At 41.7% G+C, this 26,235-nt stretch overlaps 1 protein-coding gene across 2 annotated transcripts; it reads right to left on the bottom strand.

Moving 5' to 3' along the window:
- Window positions 1-1,814: 1,814 nt before the first annotated feature.
- On the bottom strand, window positions 1,815-24,796 carry LOC311260960 (uncharacterized protein). 2 transcript variants are annotated; one of them, XM_084359295.1, is made up of 7 exons: window positions 24,627-24,796; window positions 13,046-14,019; window positions 10,566-10,617; window positions 8,679-8,802; window positions 7,212-7,354; window positions 4,279-4,512; window positions 1,815-3,303 (listed from the first exon to the last, which is right to left on the bottom strand). In XM_084359295.1, the coding sequence occupies exons 1-7, from the start codon at window positions 24,705-24,707 to the stop codon at window positions 2,617-2,619; spliced, it is 2,295 nt and encodes a 764-aa protein (XP_084215421.1). In that variant the 5' UTR covers window positions 24,708-24,796; the 3' UTR covers window positions 1,815-2,616. The 2 variants fall into 2 exon arrangements, with proteins under 2 accessions (XP_084215421.1, XP_084215420.1); XM_084359294.1 differs by having other exon boundaries at window positions 4,279-4,515.
- Window positions 24,797-26,235: the final 1,439 nt, after the last annotated feature.

Here is a 26,235-nt window from a genome sequence, read left to right on the forward strand (position 1 = left end):
GCCATGAGGATATTTGCACATAACTTGACTCTCACAAATGGAAAGTCTTCTTTTCAAGTCAGAATATGACATGTCAATACTGGCTCATAAATATCTGATTTGTGGTCATATGAAAAGTTTCATCCCAACATTAATTATAAATCATCAGGAAGGGAATGCAATGAAAAGTTATTTTTAAAGGATGTCCTTGATAGTGCTTATTTTTTTGCTTAATGTTATTAGAAACATTAGCCATAGTGAATATAGAAACAGAATGTGTTGTCCTGAAATGTAGCGCTTCATATTTTCGTTGTGAATGGGCACTTTCCTGGCCTCTGCCAGAGCTCCTCAGTTAATCTGTGGTGTTAGCAAGGTGGTTTAGGTGTATTTTTCTTTGTTTTGTGTATTTTTTTTTTTTACCCCTTCAATCATGTTGGGTCCACACTGGCATTCCTTAGCGGCTCAGGCCCTCAGCACAAACCCGGTCGATCCCCCGACATAGTGGCTGAGTTTTAATTATTCCCTACCGGAGATCTGGGCACCCTAAGCCAACAACAGTCCCAAGCCGCTCCAATCAGGAATTGGTATTAAGGAGGCTTTGGAGGAGTGCTTTGCATTCTCCCTGTGGTGGGGTATGTTGTATACTAAGGCAAATATTTACTCACTTTGTGTGCAAAAGTCTGGACCAGGGTGCTCAGCGGTATGGAAGAGGCAGGTTTCATTCTACCTCATCACAGCTCCCAGGAAGATGGGAGACTGGACAGGCATCAGAGTCACATTCACATCTGTTCACAGCTGGGATGTAAGTCCTGACTGATGCCTGTAAACTTTGTATGCAATGCACTATTTGAACAGATTAGATTATCTAGACCATAATCAGCTTCTAGTTAGATCTATAGACAAGCACTAGGCACATGCAGAAATTTTGTGCGGACTTGAGTTTGATAAATATGTTTGAGCGTTGGATAAATGCCTCTTTACCCTGTATGTTGTATTAGCAATGCTAAATTGTCTTTGAAATGCATCTGGATCTGATTTGCTTGTTTATGTTAACACATTAAAAGACTTGATTTAGCTGTCTCTACAATATTACATGCTTTCGTCAATCCCTTTTTTTTTTTTAAATCCCCTCCTGCAAAGAAAAGTGCGTTTTGCTCATTACTTCACTTTGAGCATCACAGTGCAGAATGATTTATGTGTACTAGAGGGCTGATTTCACTGTGCTCACCTTGAAGGGTAACTCCAACTAGTTGTGTGTTTACAGGTCTTGGGGAGTACTACTGCATATGTGAAAAAAGTAGTAAAAAGTATTTTGTGGCTCCAGAGGAAGCTGCATTGTAATCTGATAAATTGCCTTCAGTGATGTCACTTGGATGAGTTGCACTGTGGGTAATGTTGGCGCGAGGTTTTGAAAAGCAGTCCACTGGTCAAACATTGCAACTCCTTCAACGCTGTTGGATTCTTCTTCCTTTTCAAAACCTGGCGCCTCCATTAGACCTGTTAACAAACTTTAACATGTACAATTGTTGGAGTTACCCTTTTAAATCTCAGTTTAAGAAGCCAATTGTGGTCCAACATGTCATTTGAACAAGCATTATGTGAAAGAAAGAAAAAAAAAAGTTTCAGTGATGCAAAGCTTCACATAAGAGTGCAGGGAAGCATATTATCCCTATTTTTCCCCTCAAATTAGGCCATTTTGAAAAATGGCTCCCTTTTAATTCCAATATAGCTGAAGACCTTAACAGGTGCTCAATCAAAAAACCTAAAGTCTGAAAAATCAGCACAATATCCCATCTTCTCATTCTAGTTTTGTTGTTCAGATCAAGGACACAACATGTGAATGACATAGCCTTTATTAAAACTTTACATTAATTCATAACTCATTTTAAATACTATTGTGATTCCTAGTTCTCTTTTTTTCTACATAAGTGTATATTAGTACTCTATATGCTTTTACTTTATTTTGATTTCCCTTTTATAATCCAGCATGAGCCTCAGGAGTACATACTGTAAAGCATACACTGTTGCAACATTAATATTAATGTACGATCTATGCTCTGCACAACACTTTTGGGTAATAAGTAATTGTATAAGCATTTATTAACCTGTGCTAAAAAAAAAAAAAACATTAACCACATGAAGAACCATGTTAAGGAAAAGGCAGAAAATCTGGCACAAGACAGCACAAAATCTATAATGAATGAGCTACTGACAGCAAAGTGCAATGGTTGGAGTACTATGACTGACTGAATAGCATCAAACTGGTAAATAAATCTGGTTAAAAAGTGCTCCTAAAAGTTGGGGGTTGTGGAGTACTCACTCAGAAAATACTTGTCATGTTGTTCATGTTTGCAGTAAGTCATCTTTTTTAAACATAATACCACAGCAGTCAGTGCCTTGGCATAGTAAGCAGCATATTATTCCATCTTTGTCCAAATACATCTTTATAAAAATAGAAAACAACTAGAGAAAGGAGAATATATTTGCCAGCAGGAGGCTACAGTATATGTAGTAATCATTTTGTAAAAGTTGATTTCAGAAATTAAAGATGTAAGTTATACATTTCACAAAGTGGCAGAAATACATAACTGGCCCACCAGAGTCCCTGCTCTTTTCACGTACTTAAAGCCTGTCTGGTCACATCTGGTTGGTCACACTGCACAGCACTCTGGACTGGCTGAGAGACGGCTGGCTGTCACTGACTGAGTTTGACTCGGTCATGGTGGTGAATGGACCAACCCCGCCTGAAACCTGGCTCCCCCACGGCCTCCACTCTGGTCTGGCCCTCTGGCTCTTGGGGCTGAGGCTGGTGCTTCCAGCGACGGGCCTCTTCCCCTCATGTGTCCCCCTTACTGACCCATTCAGCACGGCGGGGGCAGAGGTCTGGTCCAGGTGCTCAGCTGAGACCAGAGGCTGCCGGTCCTCCTCCTCAGAGATGGCAAACACCGGCACGCTGATGTGATCGCCCTCGCCTGGGAACTCGCGCCTCTTTCCGGCCTGGACACTCTCAATCTGAGTGGAGGAAGAAGAGCTGGGGCTGGGTTCAGTGGGGGAGCCCTGGGCATGAGGAACCCCAGAAGCCTTCCCTGGGTCTGCTGTCCCGGAGAGCAGACCAAAGCAAGGCCCCGTGAAGCGTGAACGCCGCAGGTTGCTGGTGGAGTTGAGACGCCGCTGTCTCTGGGCGGACTGCGTAAGGGGGTAGGAGGCATTACTGATGGATGAGTCAGAGATGGTGCTGGTGTCTGCCTTGGCCTCCAGGTGAACATCAGAGAAGACCTTCCTGCTGTCGCCTCCTCTGCAGTCAGCTACCGAACTGGATGGAGCCTGAAATGATAGCAAACTATTTGTAGACCCTCTAGACTTATTACAGATGGAAAAGCGCATGTGTGATCAGTAACACTAAAGATGGCTCCATTCAACTGAAGTGACTCAGTAAGCCATGCCACTGAGCTAGAATGCACACTATTAGGATCTTGTAATTTTTAATAGCTAAACAGAATGCAGCCATTTTTAATGTTACACATTAGACCATTGTGTTTCGTGCCAGGAGAAGAACATAATGTCTGCACTGAAGGCCAGTATGATAGAGGTGCCAGAGCTATTCTACATCCCCAATACAACAGATACTGTTGACGAATATAACACGAGGTGACAAGTTTTAAGGGATTTTTAAAGGAAGCCATTATTTTGGGATGATTTGGGATTTCATTATTCTATAGGGGCTTCGAGAGACATGTTTTTTGGGGTTTTTTTTTTAAACTTCTTAAAACAAGTCCCCATCTATTTCAGTTGCTGAGATGCTCCAGAAATGTTTTGTTGACTACAAAACTTCACCTGACTTTGAAGGTGGTAGGTAAATGATGACTGAATCTTCTTTTCCTTTAATGATAGAAAATATATACTGTAGCTAAGATGCTAGGGTCAGGTCACCCAAATTACAAAACAAACCAAAGAAAACCTAATCTTCTTATTTATTCCTGGTGGAATCTACCGTGCAGACAGATGGATGGTTTTGAGATATTCGTATCTAAGATTTCTACATCCACCTCAGTAATATGTGAAAACATATTTACTCTCAATAATGCTGACAGCATGTTGTAGTGATTATGTAAAATCAAAACCATCGGCATCATTAAGTACTACAAGAAGTCAGTGAGAATGTTTTTTTTTTTTTGGTGAACTGACTTTAAATCAAGTAAGAATACATTCCAGAGAAGAGATCATTTATATTGCAAACAAATGAAATTAACCCAAATGACTGCGACACACTCTTGCAACATCAACGGTTCTAGTACTGACGCTGTCCACCAGCTTGGTGAAGGGGCTGGTAGAGTTCCAGCTGCACCACTTCTTATGCAGCTGCGGCAGTGGAGGGAGGAAGTCCTGGAAGGTGCGTACGCTCCACGCTCTCGGTCTGGCACCGCTGCTGTCCTTGGTCGACCTGCTGCCCATAGTCGAGGTGTTGGAGTCTGGCGAGGGCCAGTCACCTGCAGGGCTGGGACCGGTGTCGCTGTGTCTCAAGAACCTCTCCCGCTGCTGAGAGACACAGAATGCATAAATGTATGAATTAAAATGACCAACCCTAACCCATACTGTGAGCTGTGTTCTTCTGTTTCAGAAGATTTTAATAAGAGCTGCCTGAAAAATGATAGGAAAATGTGTATATTTATAAATACAAAACAAAGAGGGGCTGGAATAATAAATGTTTACCCAACAAACTTTCCCTTAACAAAGGTCAAAAGACAAGGGTGGCTAGAGAGGATAAACAAACTAATTAGCAATGATGACGACCACACCATGTAAATAGCTCACATATCAGAGGTGGCATTATGCTCAAGCACTCAACTGCAGCTACAATGGTCAATGACCTGCACTGAGCAACAAGCTTGTTAGTGAATCACGCACACATCTTTAGAATTGACCATTAATGGAAAGACTGGACTGAAGTAGTCACAATAGGAAAAGGAAAATAGATGGATACTGCTTTCAGGCAAGGTGACTTTATGAGATTTGTATATTTCAGACACCAAGTATTGAGAAATTACAGAAACTACATCTTTTTGACCAAATAATAACATGTAAAACATAAGAAAAGTATTCTTTATTGCCCTGTCAGCCCGAAGAAGTATCAAAGCTGAGGGAACATAGTACTTAAGCTGGGGATATTAGGAACTGACTGGCTGCCAGTCTGCTGACGGCACCTGCCGCATTTCCTCCTCACTCCTGAATTTCTCCCTGCACATTGTGTTGTGGACTACATTAATGGATTAACAAGAAGGAACTGTGCCTGATTAGCTTGGCCCGCTGAGTCACACAGCCAGCCAGCAAAGCACGTGTGGCTCACGTACCAATCTCAATCATTATTTTTTAAGTAAATTAAAGCTGTCAAGAGAACAACATGGGGTTTTTGAATGATTTCAGTCACATTAGTGGTGTTGTGTATGCAGAAGTCTTACCATCTAAGCTGGACATTACAAATCCAAACAAATGACTATTTGAGAGGACACTTCACTGTAGTGGGAGTAGTAAAGGTCATATATGCTTGAGCAACCAAGAGAGACTAATTGTGATTGACGGGCTGGATGTGCAAAGGACACGTTATCCTTCCTGATCGGTCAGCTGCTGTTGATCAAGGGAGGGGGGAGGTTTTAGGGGTTGCAACCATCAGACAGAGAACGAGTCCAGATAATCCTTTACACAGAGTCACTAGCAGCTAACTTTGTCTAGACAAGAATTAGCTTGGGGTTTAAATAAAATGTTCTTTTGGGCATTAAAGCCCCACCAACACAATAGCAACTGTTAGATTTGACACACGAGGTGAAAAATCAGCAACAGATCACATTTGCCCACAAACTTTGGCTCTAAAGGCCGTGTCTCCAGGCCCTTAAGGGGTGCCTGGAGGAGCTTGACACACTCTCCAGAAAAAATAAAAACAAATCTTGTAAACTTTGGACAGCGAAGAATGTACAAGGGCATTTTGATCCAGACTTCTCTGCCTTTATCTCGTCACACTGCCTACAGCAACGATTTTAAAGTCTCCTCATTGCTTTATTGTAACAAAACTGAAGCTCTTTTCAGAAAAGGTCCTATACAACACATTTTTTATTAAATAGGGTTTAATGGCTTAATGCTCCTGTAGATATTTGGTGGTGTTGAAAATACCATGCGAACCCAGAAGTTCACCTGGCAATGACGCTAAGAAGTCCAATTGGGCATTTTTCAGTGACCTTTGCCACTGTTAGCCCAAGCAACATTTCTCAAACATTATTTACATGGACGTCTGCATCGAGGACACACACAGGCAGACCACACACTGTGTGCCAAAGCGTGCATGACACACACAAACACACACAATTGGAGCTGGGAATCTGGCTCTGTAGATAATACTCCATTAGCCTAGGCTGCAGAAAAGCTTGCCAGTCCTTCAAAAAGCTGCCAGAGCTGTTTTATGCCAACTCTTATTCCAAGAGAATACAAAAGAGAGCAGAGAAAAAAATGCTGGGTCCAACCGTTGCTTCTTCCTCAACACTCTTCCCATCTTTTTAATTATCCTCATTTCCCATTTATGTCCTCGTAGTTTTAATAGTTTTAGAGTGAACCATGCGTATGCCAACAATGGTGTCAGCCTTATTATAACACTGGGTCAATTCAAAACACCGAATGCCCTGTCACCTCTGATGTTCGTTGGTTCAGGGTTCATTTCACCAAAGCGACGAGATCACCCACTGAAGAACACCCCAAGTGTTTGGCCTTGATATTAAATAGACAATTTCACTGTTCACTGTACAGCTACTTTCAAATCTAACTTTTTGGCTGGACCGCACAAAGCTGGTTGTTAATGCTTAAAAAAAATTGCATTAAAAGTGACATAATTGACCGAATGACACTTAATGACAACAGTCAGAAACATGACTGCTTCGTGTGCATGACAGGTGTCATGTCCGTCTTATGCACACCCCTGCAAAAAAAGGGTAACGACATACCAAATGTCAACCTCATTGGGCGTTAGAGAAAAAGCTTTATCCTCTAGGGATAGTGAATGTCTGCACTAAGTTTAATTCAAATTCCATCAAATAGTTGTTCAGAGATTTCAACTTGAAGCGAAGTAGTGGACTGACCGACTGATTGACATTGCAAAAGTTGCAAAAGGGATCCTGAATGTTTTTGGTGCAAGCAATATCCTAACGAGGTAACATCATAGACAACTGTGTTGGCATGAAACTGAGCCTTACTGTGTGAGGGGAGAAGGGTAGCCTGCTTGGGCTAGGGGCTGAGGATACAATGAAAACTTCATCCGCACCAAGGTCGAGTTCAGTCAGACCACTGCAGGAGAGGTCCACCTCTGCATTCTGGGAAATGTCACCGCCAGCACTGACTACAGAAAAAAAGGAAAAAAAGTTCAAAGACAAAAGATGTGAAAACATTGATAGCGAGGCCATTTTAGTTTCATTGCACTGTGATAGTGCTTATCCATGAGCTGGAACTCTGTTTCAGAGAACAATCGGTTATTTGTGCAGTTTTGGTCTCGGGAAAGTGTAATTATATGTCAATTCAAAATTTGTACATCACAACGGTTTTCACCACTGAAATGTCATCTATCCCAATGATCCACAATGATTTCATGCTGCCTACTTCTTTAAGTAAGGACAGTAAGCAGTAGAGCTTATGATGCTCTACTGCAATTTAACTGATTCGCTGAAACAATATGCAGAGTAGGCTAATCTCAACTCTTTCACTGTTTATAAGCTATGTGTTTTAGTGTAAACTCCTTACGCCGTGACTGGAGCACACACACAGAGGGGGACTGTACTCCCCTGTTGTTCAAACTACTCCCAGGCTGCTTTGTGGGTTAAATGCCACAACCCACAAATCTCTCAGCCTGGTTTCAGTCCCACTAACAGAGAGAGATTTGGATTGTTCCAGGATCAAGCCTGTGTGTGGCTCAAAAACGAATGCAATTTTCCTTTCCATTGAAAGGATGGAAACTCTACAGACCCACCCAGAGTCCCCAGAGGGTTCCTCATTTAAAGTTATATCACGACATATTTATAACACAAGTGTGATTCAACCTATAACCAGTAAATGAAAACTTGTAACGCTCAGTGTTAGGTAAATCTTTCAGAGGAAAACTCCTGGGAGGCAAGAAAGATTTCCTGTTTTCCATTTACAGAAACATCTGTGTTTGGAAATTGTTTGGAATAAATAGAAGACTTGGGTGGTTAGCATGGGCACAGATAACCATCACCGATGAAATTACAAAGAAAGAGCACCAATTAGAGATGCTCATCAGCAGAATATCAATCCCACTGTTTGATTGACAAGCAATCTCCTTAAAACATCACAGCAATTGAGGCACATTCCACAAACCCCAGGCCTTTCCCTTTTTAATGACTGCACTCGAACTTTATCAGATGATGGCTTTGCCAGGAAATGAATTAATGGCAGATTTATATTCCTGAAGGTGTTATTATCATTCCTTAAAATTATTGTAGTTAAAAGTCTAAACACATGTAAATATAAATCAAAATGATGACATCCACAGTAATGAGCAATTGTGGCCTTTGGGCTTGCTCCAATTCCGTAGTAGTTTGCAAGAGAACTGAGACCAACCAGAACACAGAGTGCCAATATCAGCAATCCAATATATCAGTCTATTCAGTGAGTGTGCATTCGTGTGTGCAGGTGTGTGCCTTCCCGACCTGTGTGTGGCGAGCTCTCGTTGTTGTTGTCCTGCTCCGTGGTCGCCTCCAGATTGGTCTGATTCTCAGCCATCAGCTGCAGCTCACTGACCTCAGCCCCAGTGTTCTGGACTCCCTCTGGCACCTACAAAACAAGCACACAGCACAACACCACTCAGTTTACCCACAGTGCTTCATCATGATACCAGCAGTACAAATATGTTCAGTGCTCCTAGAGGACACGAGCCAATGTCTTGCAATTGACAGGGACACTGCAGCAGTCAACACAAATGAATGTGTACATTGAATGATATAGAATAAATTAGATATACCATCTTGTTGTTATTAATGTTATGGTGTTTTTGAGTTTAAATCACACCAATGTGTCATTTTATTTTAAGAATTTACTTTTAGTTAAATCTGTTCTCATTTGGTTACAAAGAAACTGCAAATAACTCATATATCTCATATAATGGTGGATGGATCACTGTTGAAAAAAAAACATTTGCTCAACTGAATCAGTCTGCATTTTCTGTGGCCTTTGACTGTTGTCACTGTGCATGTGTGTGCACAGTTCAGGAGCACAGCTTCAAGAGGTGAGTATCTTTTAACTTACAGAAAAGCTAAACCATCTACTTGACTCGATACAAGTGGCAGCAAGTGAGAAAATATGTTTTTGTGATCAGGGTAGGGCGGCAACTAAAGATTGTTGTCATTATTGATTTATCTGCAGACAATTTACTCAATTATATGATTAATCATATTGTCTTCAAAAAATGTCATTTCCCACCTTGCAAAGTGATGCCTTTAAATGGCTTGTTTTGTCTGACCAACAGTACAGACCCCAACGATATTCAGTTTACTATCATGTATGGCAAAGAACAGCATTACATTTCAGAAACTGGAAGCAGATGATGCCTGGCGATTATTCAATTATCAAAATGGTTGCCATTGGATCTGTTGATCGACTGCATTGCACTCCTATAGAATTGCTAGACTCGCGATGGAGCAGAACCAGAGACAGTCTTTTTATTCCATGCAGTCTTCATCATCCTTTGCGCACAATGCAACTTGACCTTTCAGCAGTTCACGTCAGGGTTTCAGGTGTGTTATGCTCGTAGCGGCTAATGTAGCATGGAGCCTCTAGCCTGCAGCAAAGATGTAGACCGGGTTTCAGAGGTCTGGTAAGAGCACTTATTTCTAACTCCATACCTCAGATTTTTTTCATTTTCAAACTTGTAGTCTTTGGCCATTAACGACTCAAGTGACATTACTTGAGGCAATTCAGACAATATCAGTTTTCTGGAGGCACAAAAGGCTTTAAAGAACGATTAACAGTTGGTTTAAACCAACTTTTGGTGAAACATGAGCTATAAAAAGTACTGTGATGCAAGGTGTAATTGCTAAGACACAACTGACAGGGATTATGTGAGTCAGCGGCCTTTAATTTTAATGATAAATAGCCTTCGGGGTGTCGCAGAACTTGAGTTACCTGCAAACCTTTGTTGTGCATTATATAAATTGATGTGAAGAATCTAAGTAACACCAAGCACCAATTACAGAAGTTTACAAATCACCATAGCAAATATTATGAAATGTCTCTGGCTTCATCATCAGGTTGATCAAACTTTGCTTTGAAACTGTATGACCTGATGTGAACCTGAGGTGGTGCGGCTCAGCATGGAGTGGAGGGGCAGAACTACAACAGTAGACAGTGTTGGCTTCAGTGGCAAAGATTATTAGAAAAGAAAAGAAATGTCCAGTGATCCCTGATAAAATTTTGCTTTCAGAGGAATGTCTGTGACAAATAAGGCAACGGAGTGAAGAAGACAGGTAGGGGAGAAGAGGCAGTGACATGTTGAGAGGACAAAAGGAGAAATAAAGGTAAGTATACAGCGGTGTCTGTACCTCAGAGTTGCTGGATGCACAGGAGCTGGCTCTTTTTGGACACAGTTTGGGCCTGGAAAACATACAGTACCACAGCAATTCAGTTTATAATTACAGACATATCCAAAAACCAACTTTTATGAATGTCTGCAATTTTTTTCCCCTCTTGGCAGAGTTTTCCCAAAAATAAAAATCCCTCTGGTGTTCACAGTTTGACCAGAAATGTAAAAATCGACACATTCTCATACAGCTGTACTGGGATAGGAGCTTTTTGAAATAGTAACCACCTCGTTCAATATGTAATAGCTGGAACATACCCGTGGCTTCTTCCCCCTCAATAGTCACTCTGTTGTGGTGCTGGACATTGGACGAGATGCACCATGATCTCGCATTCACACATACCTCAACTCTAGCAGTTCACATAGTGGTCGATACTGAGATGTTATTTATTTTTCGTCCTGTCACTTTTGCACTGCTGAAAGCCATGTCCAGTATCCGTTTCCACTGACCCACGGGTGGCTATGAAATATAAGATTTAAGACTGTGCCGATCAGTTTGAAGCAATGATGACAGACATTTCTACACTTTATCGGAAACCTCAATGCACAAAAGTCCAGTAGAGCCATAACTGGATTCTTTTACAACTGAGGACATTACTCACACCACTTACCGATTTTTACCATGCATTTCTGTCCTGCTCTTCGGTCCATATGAACCAATGAAGCATGCAGAAATATTTGAGCAAGTACCCTCTTATTAAAAATTACTCTCACAGCTGAATGAGTTCATTACCAGCCACGGGTCAAGTGAGAGCAACCCATGCTGTGACTCCCTTCCACCTTTGGCTGTTTTCTGACCAGAGGGGACCTTGAGAGTTAATCTCACTGCTGCTTTAAACTAGCAAGATCTCGCCTAGCTCGCCAGGCTAGTTGTTTTCCAATGATTTTCTGTGAACTCGTTTAAATTAATAGGGAACAACCGAATGAGAAAAGAACAGCTACTGAGGCCGCTCATGAGGTTGACGTTTCTTGGGAATGCATTTCCTAGCTTCTGAATGACTCGTGTTGTTCTTGCTAATTACACTTGCATTTTATTGAACATGTGCTTTCAATTTCCCCGTCATTAATGGTGAGAACCTGTGGAGTTATTGCGCCTAGCAGATGAGCTGGAGACACTGAGCTGCATTTGAAATTAACACAAATCACATTAAACAGGGGTGTTTCTCACAGCAAGCTCAATGCTAAGGTTGACAAAAACCTTTCTGGATTCTGAGTCTATCTGGACCAGTGGGGTAAAACAGTCACCTTGTCAGAACAGATAGTATTACAAACCTCCAAACTTAACCCCTCAGCTTGTGTTCATTGTCCCCTGGGATGGACAAGAGGGAACAGCTTGTAAATTATACCTTTTGATTGTCTGACAATGCTGTTAGGACCAAACTCACATTGAGTTTTAATTCTCCTTGTTGTCCCTTCTCTCTCCGCCCATTCACTTTCATGCAGCCTCTGTGTTTTTGTGTGCTGGAATTGATGCCAGGTGCTGTACCTTGAATGCCCCGCTGTCTATGGTGAGAATGCTCCACATCAAGGAGGCCGCACAGTTGCAGCCAAACCCAACTAATCTCCAAGGGTCACCACATCAGGGACTGAGGCTTCCAGCTGAGTCAACATAACAAAGTGGCGAGTCTGTATGTGCGAGCTTGTGCATCTGTATTTACTGTCAGACCAGCCCATTTTCATGCAAGGGAGAAATCAAAGACTTGTGAATTTTCTCAGGAGAATATCTGCTGAGGAACTCTGAGGGTTTATGTTTGACAAACAAAGCAAAAAACAAGAATCTAAAGGATATATCTGAGAAAACCAGATACTGTATATTTACAAGAGTCTCGGTAAGAGCAGCTCTGGGAGGCTGTGTTTAATCAGCATGGGAACATGCTCACAATAACAAGGATAAAACATGCTGATGTTTAGCAGGTATGTTTTCCATTTTCACCATCTTTGTGAAGCATGTTAGCATGCTAACATCGGCTAATAAACACCAAACACAAAGTACAACTAAGGCTGATAGCAATGGGAAACATCACTGGAGAATAGAATAATATTTGCCTCGCTGGGTGGGACAGATCTGGGGATAATAAACCTCAATAGGATCCATCCTCAGGGGTGTTTGAATATCTTTATCATATTTCATGGTAATCCATCTAATAGTTAGGGATAGGGATCATCAATGGCACTAAATTTGATATATATGAATGTCTGTAAAAAATTAACAATCCATTCAGTATTAGAAGTTGTTGAGCTATTTTGCCCTAAAACAGAGTGATGGAATGAATGACTGCCCAAGATTATACAACTATACTTTCATCCACAAACTTTACAATGTTGTTGCAATTCATTAGTGGCAACTAGAGGTCAATCTGTATTGTATTAGGCTGACTAACTGATGGTTGCAGCACTTATCATCCCTCATCTTTCTAAATAAACTTATTCTACTTCTGTTACCTGAAAACGATGCAGAGGGCACTGGTAAGTATCATAGCGAAGAAGGCAGCTCCACTCACAGCAGCCAGCAGAGAGTCTACCTTGCTGGCTGTGGGAGCAGAGGCACGGCGCTCCCCCCCTGGCTCAGTCAGGTTGTGGTAGTGGAAGAGAAGAGCGAAGCCACGACCCCAGTGGGTGGTGGTGATGAGCTCCATGATGACCTCCACCATCTCCTGGCTGGAACCAAAAACCAGCTGACTGCTAGGAGGCCGGTTGGAGCCACAGAACCTGGAGGAGAAGGTGATGAGGTCTGAGATGTAGAGGACATCGTGGGGGCAGGCGTCAAGCACCGAGTGCTGGGTTTCAGGGCTCACAGCTGGAGTTTCAGTGAAGTGTGGTGGGGCAATAGTGGTCTCCTCCACAACTGTGCTTGGGTTAGAACTGGGGTTGATGTCTCCCCTGAGGTGAGGTGAGGAGGCGGAGTTGACAGCCTTGTCTCCTTGAGGTACAGCCCCAGGGAGGAGAAGAGAGGGAGGAGGTGGCGAAGACAGGCCAGATGAGGCATCTGCAGATCTTTTGGCAGAATTTGAGACTTTGGCAATCTCCATCTTTGTGGACTGTTCCTGGACAACTACTTGCTTCACCTCGCCATCTTGGGAGGACTGCTGAGTCTTTGTGACATCCCCTACACTCTGAAGCATTGGATCTTTAGCTGCTAAAGAAGTTTCATCTGCTGCTAAGCTGACAGGAGTGAACGTCACCTCTTCGTCTGCCTCTTCCTCTTCAAAATTAGAGATAGCAGAGTACTGTGCAGCGGAGTCATGGCTTTCAAACACGTCAAAGTCAAATATCTCCAGGATAAGCTGGTAATCAACAGGCACAAAGAACTGCCAAACACAGTGCGTCCCAGAGGAGTAGTTGTAGGGGAAGCCAGGGGACAGAATGAGGCCTTGGACATCCACCACATCCACCTTGGCACCACAGTCGAAGTATACCTGCAATATGAATCATATTAAGTTAGTCATGTCATAATATAAAACCTGCTTTTCAAGCACTACAACCATTGAGCTTCCAAGTCTGAAAAGTTAAGCCAGAACAGAAATGCCTTACACCTGCATTCTTTCTAATGATATGCAGATTTCCTAATGAGAATCATGGTCTCAGTCACTAGTTTCAAGTCTTCTTCGATAAAAAATGGTCATTTAGTAAGTTAGCTTAATTTGAAGTAAAATAGACGATGAAGCAGTGTGCTTTAGTGCAAGGTTTTCTTGTAATTGACAAGCTGCTACCACAGCATTTCTGTAGTTTCTCAGTCAGATCCAGTGTCCTTCCCAGCACCACCCTCTCATCCAAGTATAATTACTTCTGGCTCCAAAAAACCAAGATGGCGCCAGCCATAACGCCATACACGTGGTTTCAAAATGGTAGTCCACTAAAGAATCTTACATTTTAAGATTTATTTTAGGCTCTGACTAACACCCCTGTCAATTAATGTGACTCATATAAGTCTACAGGTAAAGCTCAGCAGAAATACTGCCAGGGTACAGCTTTTGATTCCCACTGGTGCCACTCATGCTAGCATTCATGCCATTCTTCAGCATTGTGTTTAAAAGAGTTGAACGTATTATATAACACTCTGCCTAAATTCTGAGTTGAGTCATGTATTCAGATAAGGGCAACGAAGCGATTAAGTTCTTTATGTCAAAAGCACCAACAACCAAGGTACCTATCAGCAAATAATACACTCGACTTGTGGTCTGATTACTCACAGACATAAACCAGCTTGAAACTGAACTATTCAACCCTGCTGTTCTGCCTTTATATCAAAGCCTGTGCTTTGCCTGTTTTGCCTGCTCGGGTAACCCTGGGGAGAGTATTTCTTCAAACATGCTGGCTGTAATTCTTCCCAGGTGTGTGGGGATGTAAGGGGGACCTGAGGCCTAAGCAGAGGCAGATGTGTGGCTGGGCCAGGGAGTTGAGGACCAGACCTTTGTAGGGGGCCTGTGTGTTTATGAGCTTTCCTGTTGGCTTCAGTTCTGGACTGTGGGAATGACCCAGACTGGCGGACCCCCATGCCAGACAGGTAACAAACCAACAACCGCGGGCGACACTTGTGCTCTGGACTGGGCTAAAAGCATAAGAGATCACTTTGAGAATGCAGTTTAGATGGGAGCTGGGGAAGAGGGCAACAGGGACGTGAGGACAGCTAAAGTCTATGGAGCCAGACAGGTACTTTGATTTCTCCATGGACCATCTATCCCCATCCGAAGGCATGCATCAAAGGCATTCCTCAGTCGGTATATTCTAAGTAGCCAAATCTACTTGTAATTTTCAATCATGACTAGAAGAGAGGACCACTCAGTCAGCCCTCCGGTCATTAGGATCAAACCAAAAGCCTTCTCTATAGTTGATACAGCTGACAGTCTAACAGCCAGGCTACAGCATATTACAGACACACGGAAGGTCAGAGAGGGCAAGGAGGGAAGCACCATCTACGTAACTAAAGGAAATATGTGTGAGCATTCTGTTGGGCGTCAGAAGTTAGATGTTAAGACATATTGCATTCTGAGTTTTGTTCTTATGCTGGAATTTCATTTAAAGGTCCAGTCAGTAGGATGTAGGGGAATTTAGGGGCAAAAATGTAATACGATTTTCATAATTATGCTTTCATTAGTGTATAATCACCTGTTTTCATGAATGAGCCCCAGAGAGAGCAGGTTCTCTTCCACAGTCCACCAAGTTGCACCGCCATTTATCTACAGTGGCCCAGAATGGACAGACCAAACACTGGCTACAGAGAGCCTTTTCGCATTTATTGCGTTTTTAGCGGCCACCGGAAGAGAGGTTGAAACAAGGGGTGCTCAGTTGGTTACAATCTTTGTTAGTTGCCTTTCCTACACATATTGTAGGGGAATGTTATTTTCATGATCTCACAGGTGTCTACTTTCTGTTCAGAATGATAAAATATTTGCCCAGGGCAAAACCAGTGTTTATTTCTCATATTTCCACAAACCAGGCTGCTCCACTCTACTCTTATGCTGGAACTTACTGTATGTTAAGTCTGCTGGTCAGGGTCTGCCAGTGGCTGGCACAGTCTGCGGAAATACCGCATTGAAATTTTGGTTACGTCTCAGGCAAACATTTAATCTTTCCGGGCAGACAGCAATCTGTTGGATTGCGAGAAAACCTCAGAAGGTACAGCAAGCTGCTTAAAAAAACAACATTTTAATCTTCCTCCAAACATTTGCATACGGAATGCGACTGCATGCTACTGAGACCAAATCACAGAGCAACATACACAGTGCTGAGGTCACAGATGGGGCAACCTTTAAGTGAACAATAACAAAGGCATAAAACCGCGTGTTGCATAAGACAAGTCACCAGTCTCCTTGACAAATCCACGAATGCAAAGTGAAAGTATGCATCAAAGCAAAAATGCTCGTATGTGAAACAAATTAACCAGCTTACTACAGGACAAGCCAAAGCCATAGTTTCTCTATTACAGTTACAAACAGTAGTACTGTTGTCAAAGACATTGACCTGTCTTTGACATGAGAGGAATGTCTGCTCACAGTTTTTTTATCCTTAATGCCGTTTTAATATTTTTGCAAGTTACCAAAATTCTCTCAAATTGTGATCATTGAATCCTTTTCAATGGCTGTATTTGGCCGTTTTTCTCCATGACTTACATTTGAAAGCAATTACATTAGTGCAAGACAAACAACACTTGCAATGCCTTCACACTTACAAGAAATTAATGTGCTACAGCAAAGAATTACACGGATGACATTTGAACGGGCCAAATGCCATTCCTGCTGAGGTTAGAGAGACTAAGCCGATTTGGGGTTCACAGTGTTTGCAGCAGGGTTGCGCAATGAGGGGAACCACTTCACAATATGGGGGCATAACAGGGGGAAGAGAAGGACAGAGTGTCCCCTTTCAGGGTAAAAATGACCAGCAACGAGAAAACGTATGTTTGTGGATTGATCTTTGTCATATTGCTGCTTTGCTGGCCTTTACTCAACCTCCGTTAAAGATTTGTTTCACTCTAAAATAAATAAATCAACAAAAGTTCAAAAGGTAAAAAAAAATAAAAAAAAGATGTGGCAAATACTGCTCATCTGTACATCAATAGTCTCTTCTATGATGTTAAATCCTGCATCTGATGAAAGAGAACTGTGTCATGGACTGGGACTGTGTCACCTCTCCCACCAGGACGAGGCGGCTGGGAGGTCCCCAGCACCCTGGGATGTGCATGCTAGACTACACATGAAAGGGCCCCAAAGTGCCACTGTGTCGAATGGAAATGGGACATTCTTATAATGCCAAACATCTCAGTTCTGTTACATCACAGGCCGCTCCACTGGCAGGCCGCTAATTATTCAAGGATGCCTTTTCTCATGGCGGAACAATGGGCCGCAGTGCCGTTTTGGTGAGCCACTACACAAACAGGGAGGGAGGATAATATTTTAATGAAGTGATGCTAATAAGTACAAGGCAAGCTGAAAGTTTACATAAGAGCCGGCTGGTCCTTGCGCCCCAGTTGTGCCACTGACAGGGGCTTCCCTGGACAGAAGTAGATCAACTGAGCACATAATTGTCTGAAGTGACTTGTTCAGTGAAACATCAGACCAGCTGCTGTCATTACTGAGAGGCCCCGCACAAACAGTATTGTTCTATCGTTGTCACTTTGCGTCAGTACATCCTTTTTTTAAAGAAGAAAAAAGGTCAATCACATTCCACGATGAGGTTCATAAGCGTGTCTAACTACCTCAGAGGATACTTTAAATTCACTCACTGATGATGTGGAGCTGACTTGTTTGTCTGGTACCATCATATTATGCATAACTCATTATTATGTACAATCAATTCAAGTTTAAACGGTGTGTAAAACGCAGATAAAAACAGAATGAAATCATCTGCAAACCAACCAAGTGGTGAACCTCGCCACATCCTTGCTTGTGAACTTCTGACCCATTTGAGGATTCCCCTTTCATTGCCAATCATTGCCAGATGAAGAGAGTTTGTTTATTTAATTTGTTTAGGCGTTAAAAAAAAAATCACTCAATTAAGTTGTTTCTCTTAGAATCTCTTCCCCAAAACTACATAGTGCAACTTTAAATATATTGTCCCTGTACTATTTTAATTGAGTAAAAGGATTGTCAAAAACACAACTTTTTGGAATCAGGTTTTATACCACTACATTAGAATATTACATTTTAAATTTTAATTTAAATATTCTTTATTATATGAAACATTATTTAAAACTAATTGAAACAATTTCAACCTGAATATATTTTTCTATGATAGATTGCATTCTATGTAAGTGGGGGCTTCTGGTCAGATAAGAGATAAAACAAAAGCTTGTACCTAAAAATTCATGTGCAGTAAAAAGGTGAGCACACCAACATAATACAGTTCACCTCTATTTGACAAAACAGAAGTCTGCACTCAGACATAACTGTTGACTGTAACATGGATTTTTTTAAACCACCCAGGCTGACGACACCGCTGTGAAAACTCTGCAACACGAGCTGGCTTCTGCTGAAGTACTGTTAACACACACACACACACACACACACACACACACACACACACACACACACTCGGCCTCTCATGCACAAACAGCCCTGGACTGGCTCATAAACAGGCAGGCGGGCCCCTCAAAAGGGGGCAGGAATCCTCACCAGCCCTGTTTACTGGAGGAGAAAAGTGACACTGCTTCACAGGCTAGCGCTTCAGCAGCAGCAGCAGCAGTCCGCTCGGGATGCTTTACAATCACACTCAATTCCTCAGCTCTGGACCACCAATATCAGCAAAGTGCAGCTTTGTGGACCGATAGTTTGTAGCATGCATTCAATTAAAATCCCATTATCCTTAACTGAATCAAGTCATTTTTGACAGGGTTTGAGATTTTAGGGATACACACCTCAAGATAGATAAGAAAAATATATAAGAATGTAATGCAGCAACAAATTTAATTTGTCAGTCAGGTATATATTAGATCAGACATAAAAAGTGATTGATTCCTTAAATCGAACATATCAAGAATTTATGCTGTAAAATCAATGATGGGGATGAGGCTAACCTGACCGCACAATCAAATAAAAGTTGAAGCGTTTAACAAGATTAGAAGCCTCAGTAACTGAATTAGAATAAAAAGCACTTATTCTGAAAATGCAACAAATGATGGGGGATTTCCTTGAGTTGCACTGGTGCTAGAAGATACAGACTTCTCGTACAGTAGTGCAGATTACACAGACCTAAGAGGTCAGTGCATGGGAAAATGTTAGGAACTGTTCCTCTTTTCAAAAACATCGGTTTCCCGTATCATACCTATCATAAACAGAGGCGTGCAGCTGAAAAGAAAGCTAGAATGGGATTTTTAAGTTTTGAGACAGCTGACTCAGCAGCTGCATCTCAATGTCAGCAAGATGCCCCGTGTGGTTTTATATTTTGTGCAGCTCCCTCCAAATGCAGATAGAAAAGCAGCTCCTTGAGGTCATTCTCCACAGCTGTGAGAAGCGCTGATACTCGAGCCCAGGATTTATCACATATCTCCCCTGTGATGTCAATGCCTCTCCTGGTGGGCTCATGTCAGTGGCTCTGGTTCAAGCCAGGGTGAGTTTACAAACAACTGGTGTGGCGGCCTGATTAAGCCCAGGCATTTCTAGGGTCGCCCACGTTGGCCACTGTAGCGCTGGCTCAGCACATTTTCATCATGAGTGACTTATGAAAGGCCTCTTTGAGCGCATGCATGTTCGATCGACATTTTATTGACAGGGCCGTCATGGGACGTTCGCTGTAGCATGCGTGAAAAAAAGTGGAACGCTGGAAATTATTACCGCTGTGGTCCTCCAACTTGCACAGATATGTGACTGGGTGAGGGAGAGGACAGGCAGATGCAGACTCTCTCCTCCATGTTTGTGGTGTAGAACCTATTAACATATTTCCTCTAGAAAGAGCTGCTGATGCCGCTGCTGTGGTAGCTGTTAAACCTGTGGAGCCCTGTGGAGCCCTGTGGTGACCTTAACTCCACAATGGTTTCAAACAGTTTGGAGAAATCTTTTCCAGATTTTGGAATGTGATCCTGCGAATGCGTCCAAGATAATTAGTCTTTCTGCAGCACGTCAGTGAGGAGCCCGATTGTGTAGGCTGGGCTGCACTGTACTGACACAATTAAACTGTAAATCAATCAGAGTCTAAATGGACACAGCAACATTTCCAAGTGCAACCACACCATCAAAATTGTCAGTTAAGCTTATTTTTTTGGAATATCATCTCCAGCAACACTGAACTACAGTATGTTTTTTGAGAACTGTCATGAAGGCTGTTAATTCCTCTGCTATAAACGATTCTGAACTGCCCCCTTCTCCAAAATGTAGTGATTTATCGCTAGTCTTCAGAGAAGATACTATGAAGCCTTATGTTCGGCTGGACATATATAATTTTAATTCTTTAATTAAAATGTGTAGGAATGCAACTAATGATTGTTTTCATTATTGATTAATCTGCCAACTATTTTCAGAAATAATCAATTAATCGTTTAGTCTACAAAATGTCAAAGAAATTTTAACAGCTCATCACAGTTTCCCAGAGTCCAAATCTACATCTTCAAATAGCCTTGTTTGTCCAACCAGTAAGTCCTTTCATTTAAGGATCTGGAACCAGCAAATGTTACACTGAAACGATTCATTGATTATCAAAGAAGCTGTCAACAATAATTTTACTAATTGACTTATTAATTCACCTTAGCTGTTCTGATGCATTAACTTAGCCCCATAACGGCCTCTTTCATCTACTGACATTAAATTTCAGTCGCAAAGCCAAGCGTCTGATTAAAAAAAAAAAAGGTAATAAAATTCAAGGCATCTTCATAAAACTTATTAGGGTGTTAACCAAACTCACTGATGTTGTAAAGGTATTTCAAGAATCTGCAAAGACTATGCTATCCAACTGGATGAAAAACTGTTCCAACGGCTGCATGATAAGAAAGATTTTCATCCTGTTTTTTCAAGTTGCAACTCTATTTCCTATCCAGGGAGCTGGAAATTACATATTTCTTTATCCCTGCTTTGTTTGGGGAAAACAAAATCCTGTCTCGCTGTGCAGCAGATGGAAAGACTTTTTTACCCAAAGCGTTAGAAGAGTCTGTTTGAATTCTAGAAATACCTTCAGAACAGTTTTAAGTTGTGTTAAATTAAGTTTTCCAAAGATGCCTGGTTTTTATGTTTTTCAAAATGGGATTCTTAACTCTGAATGAAATGGTAATACATGAGAGGTTCACCTGGGGGCCACAAGTAAATCCTCTGTTCTCAGGTCTGTGCTCTCTGCAGGCTGGTGTCTGTGCCCAGCCAAAGAGTGTTTACATAAAAGAAGCATCACTCAATAACACCTCTGTACAACCCCGGGTGGAGCGATTTTGTAGTCCAAACAACTCCAACAGAGTGATTCATCTTTTCTACAGATCGCTTAAAGGTAGGGAAGGGCAATCCTGGAGAAAGATAGTTGATTGTTGAGTCTCATTCCCAGGATGTCAAATACAAACACTTTGGGTTGGTATTCAGTCCGAAATTCTCACCCAAAGTGTCAGTATTTGACGTCCTGGGAATGAGACTCAACAATCAACCATCTTTCTCCAAAATTGTCTTCCCTACATTTAAGCCTAAAGCCTAAACTTTATAGTTTTGAATCCTGGCTTTCAGTATTTGGATTAAGCAGCTCATGAAAAAATCATCAAGCAGTGAGGTTGAAGACTGCAACCAACTGAACGCCCCTCATCTCACCCTCCCCTACAATTGCCACTATAACATGAAAGGTGTTGACAGAGGTTTGTTTTCCACTGAACAACGTACAGGTCTGCATCTGCAACCGAGTAGCTTTCACTAACTCTCTCAGTCGGACTCACTGCTCATCACTCCGTCTCTGTCTCTAGTCTATCCATCCCATCTCTGCAAAAGTCCCACTGCACTTCACTGACGCACACTGACATGTTTATCTTTTGACAGACTGTGTGTGCATCTGCTGTCAGATAATTCATGGGAGGACTAAGTGAATTCACAGTTCACTGGGATCCTACAACTCAATTCAATTAGAGACAAATGTCCCTTTTTCAAGTGGAAATAAAACCTTCCGAAAGACAGAGCAGTGCCGGAAAACAAAGATCAAATTCACTCTCTCCCGTCCGCAGCGCTGAATTGTGGACTGGCAGACTTGGATGCCTCCCATTTTTTGCGAGGGGGATAGAATAAATTCCAAGCTTGTTTATGCTGTTCCAAAAATCAACTTAATACAAAAGGGGAGCGGAGGACAAAGACATCATTTACCGTGCCCCCTCAGGCAGATAATTGCAAAGATAGTGAGCACCCTATGCACACAGGAACTAAAGCTGGAGACGCTGACAATTCAATATAGCAAAGGCTTTTGTTGTCTAGTTCCAAGAATTGTGCTGCTGAGCCGCCATTGTCCATCAGCGGAAGAGGACAACTCTTGACAGGTGGAAGCTTCTCCTTGCCGACCAGAGGGTCTTGATTTCCTAGGGATCTGTGTTAAGGATGCTATGGTCTAACAACAGCCACTGCCCGCATGTTGGACATTATTTTTAATCACACATAAACCAAAAACAGAAGAATATGTGATCAGAAGAAAGAGTAGGTGATGCACTTAACAGTTTGGATCCCTTGCTTCAATGACTCTACAACAACATTTGGCAGGAAACGAGTGAACATCCCTGTCATTTTTAGAATGCTGCGGCTTAGATTCAACTTCCAGGACCAGAGGAATAACATAGCAGCTATTCAGCCTGAGACGCATTCACCTTTTAGACTGCCTTCCACAACAACATATGCGTGGCAAACAATGTCAGTGAGATCTATCCTTCCCCAACAGAGACAGCTGACACTGCTAGGGATGCACATGACATGCTGGCGATCAAATTGCATTTTAACAAATGCATGCACTAGCTGTATTAGACAGTTTTTTCTCTTCTGCACAATGAGCCATCACTGTCCCTTGCTTCAGGAGCAAGTACTTAAGCCCACCCCTGCAGCAGTCTATGTAAACATGATTGTTCCAGGTGGCTCACAATGTACATCAACAAATCCTGTCATCCTCCAAGTTAAATGTGTAGCTGTGTATAAGTATTAACCAAATAACAGGGTGACACCTCAAGTTATGGCATCAGAACAACTTTTAAACCTCAGCCAATCAACTCGATATACGGCTAAGCCTAACTAACCTGCTGGCAGGAGCTCTGACTTTACCACAGGAGAAGCTAAAACATGTCCAACATGAATCACAGCCCGATTGAATGAGAAACATGCCCGGGAAACAATCCATGACTGTTTGTGTTCCTGTTTTTATCAGAGACTAACTTTTGATCATGAACCACTCGCATGTCAGAGGCAAAAGCTTGGGAAATCGCCTCAATGAGTATGAAAAGCACAACATAAGGTTTACATGCTCTCAATGTGGTTCTCATTTCAGCAGTTTGGACTCTGCATGCCATTCTCTGACTGTGTGAAGTGCAGTTACATCAAAACATGCCTGTGCCATCAAAACATCCCCTTTAAAGCCCTAGAGGATCTACTGTGACACGAAGTTAGGTACTTTTAAACAGAAATAAAGACTTTACGAAAGTGTGCCTAAAATGGAAAAGGTGGAAAAGCTAGTCAGCATGATGTAAGTTGATTAAAACAGTCTGGCTATGGCTAATGCTACAGGGTTTTTTCCCCCCCTGGATTTCACTGTTTTGGATTGTCAAAAAACACATGGGATACTTTGATAATATAAACAACGAAACTGGACTTGCCTCGTCGAAATGCAAACCGCATTTTAAAAAAAGATATATTTCAGTTAATTTGCATTAGTTTTTAGCCTACTTACATGAGGCGGATGTATTGGCTCAGTGTTTTGGACAGACAGTTTCAAATCACAAGCTGAATACAAGAGCATTTTGATAACCTCTTTATGACCTAATTTAGTTTGTTTCCTCTGTAACTGCCCCACAACCAGCGTGAGAGAACGTAATGTTACGAGCTATTTTGTTATCAAACAGAGCGCACACAAAACTCAATTGTAAAAATTGATCATTTAAACGTTTACAGCTAAATGCCCAACTTGTTTACGACGTAAAACGTGAGTTTGGGTGTTTTTCGAAATAAAGTGGTCTTTTGATAAACTCGGCATACATCTTATTTAATGAAAAGCATTCACAGTATTAAAATGTCACCTTTCAAAAATTGGTTCATACGTGCCACTTCTCGCTGGCGCCTGCGACGCTGTACTGTATTCTGGAGGTACAAAATTGTTGACAATGCCGACGAGCCAGATTTAAATTTAAAATGCAGCTGACGCAAGAGTTGCCTTGTGCATCGGATATATGCCGAATTGAATGGTGGCACCGAAGCTTTCATAAAATAACTCACTTAAAGTCCCTTGGCGTCAGAGTGTTTGCCGAGAAGCAAACAATCGTTGAATATCAAGATTTACGAACGTAGTCCGTGGCTTGATTCTCTCCATACAAGTGAACACGGCACTCAACTGGGCAGGAGGTAAAGCTTGTGAATTATTGCCAGCTTATTGTCAGCAAATGTCAACTTACTTTCTGTGCAACGCATCCCATCACGAAGAGTAGATATGTTGTCACAAAAACATGTGCCCCAAGCGACGTAACACAACTCATTTTCCTGTAATTGTTCCTGTTTTAATGCGACGCACAGTGAACCGTATCCCGCTCCTCTGCTTCCCTCTCATTCACCTGAAGTATCGGGAGCGCGCTTCCATCGTTCATGGGAGAACTCGAACACAGGACCAGACCCCCAGATAAAAACTGTCCTGTCCTGGCATAGGGAAATAAACACTACGTCTGTGAGATTTATTTTAAAAATCACATTTTAAAAAGTTATTATAATAGTATTGCATGACTGTAGTTCTGCCAGACCAACCAATCCATGACCATACACTTATGTCATTAGGTCCAACTCTTATATTTCTATAGCCAAATAACCATTCATTCTCCCAATCTAGCAGGTAATTTAGGCTTAAATAAAAGTAAATAAAGTTGTTTGGTTTTTTTTGCTTTCGTTTTACATTTCTGGGCTTAGCACGTTCCTGTAATTGCTTTCAGCCTATTACTATATTCCTAAATGTAAATTGTGCAATCAAAGTGGCTGACTGAGGTCTATGAATTAACATTTATCCTATTTCACATATTCTTTCAGAATCCCAAAGCAGTCTGCACAATAAATCCTAAAGACTTATAGCCTAACTACTTATTTCTATCTTGTTTGGAGCCTAATTTTCAACTCTCCTTTTCATATTGTGTCAAGGCAGTTAAGTCTAAGACAGCTTTAAGTGTCTGTGAGCTTCCTAATGAGACATCCCCCTTTATTTATTTATTTATTTTTCTTTTTTATATCCAAATGTAGATACAAATGCACACCTTCTTTGGGGTTGAGTCTTAACCAGCCCACTTAATTTTGTTGAGATCTTCAATAATCAGGATGAATAGCCTACTTACATTTCATTTATTGACGTAAAGAAAACACCTGCATAGTTCCTTCTGATCTGCTATTGCAAAGTAATTTAGAGAGTCATAATGTAGGCTTTGTCTTTAAGAAGGCACTTAATCTCAGGAACTTGATTGCTAGATACCTACACTTTAACAAAATATCTTTTGCCAGTGACATTGAACATATAAACCAAAGTGTAGAAGCTCTCATGTCATTCTTGATACTGCCACTAGATGGCATCAAATACGACAGTTTGGCATCATAGTGACTTTAAATTAGTCCCTTTTCCTAAAATATTAAGCCTTTTCATTAAAACTGCTGATTTTACCCTTGGCCTCATACTTTTATTAACGCTAAAAAAGTGGGTCTTAGCAGTTTTACTGTGTGTTTTGACTGGAGACTTGAATGTAATGGGATGCCTAAAACTTTACACCTTTCACATGGATTGCTGTTTCTTGTCAACAGGTGTCTTATAGTGGGAGCACTGTTGGGGGACCCTGCATTGGATGGTGTGATACCTTGTGTTTGGGCATGCTAGGGTCCTGTTGTGAATGCTGGTGACAGGGCCCTCAAGGGTGTCTGTGGTTGGGACAGGGTTATGCATAGGGATATGCATGTACCTAGTTCAGTTCAGAAAATTAGCTTTCTTTTTCAACAGTTGAGCGCATTCATGTATAGTGACCTATTTTTATGTGCAAT

This window comes from Pagrus pagrus (assembly GCF_965226575.1).
Source record: "Pagrus pagrus genome assembly, chromosome: 8".
NCBI lineage: Eukaryota > Metazoa > Chordata > Actinopteri > Spariformes > Sparidae > Pagrus > Pagrus pagrus.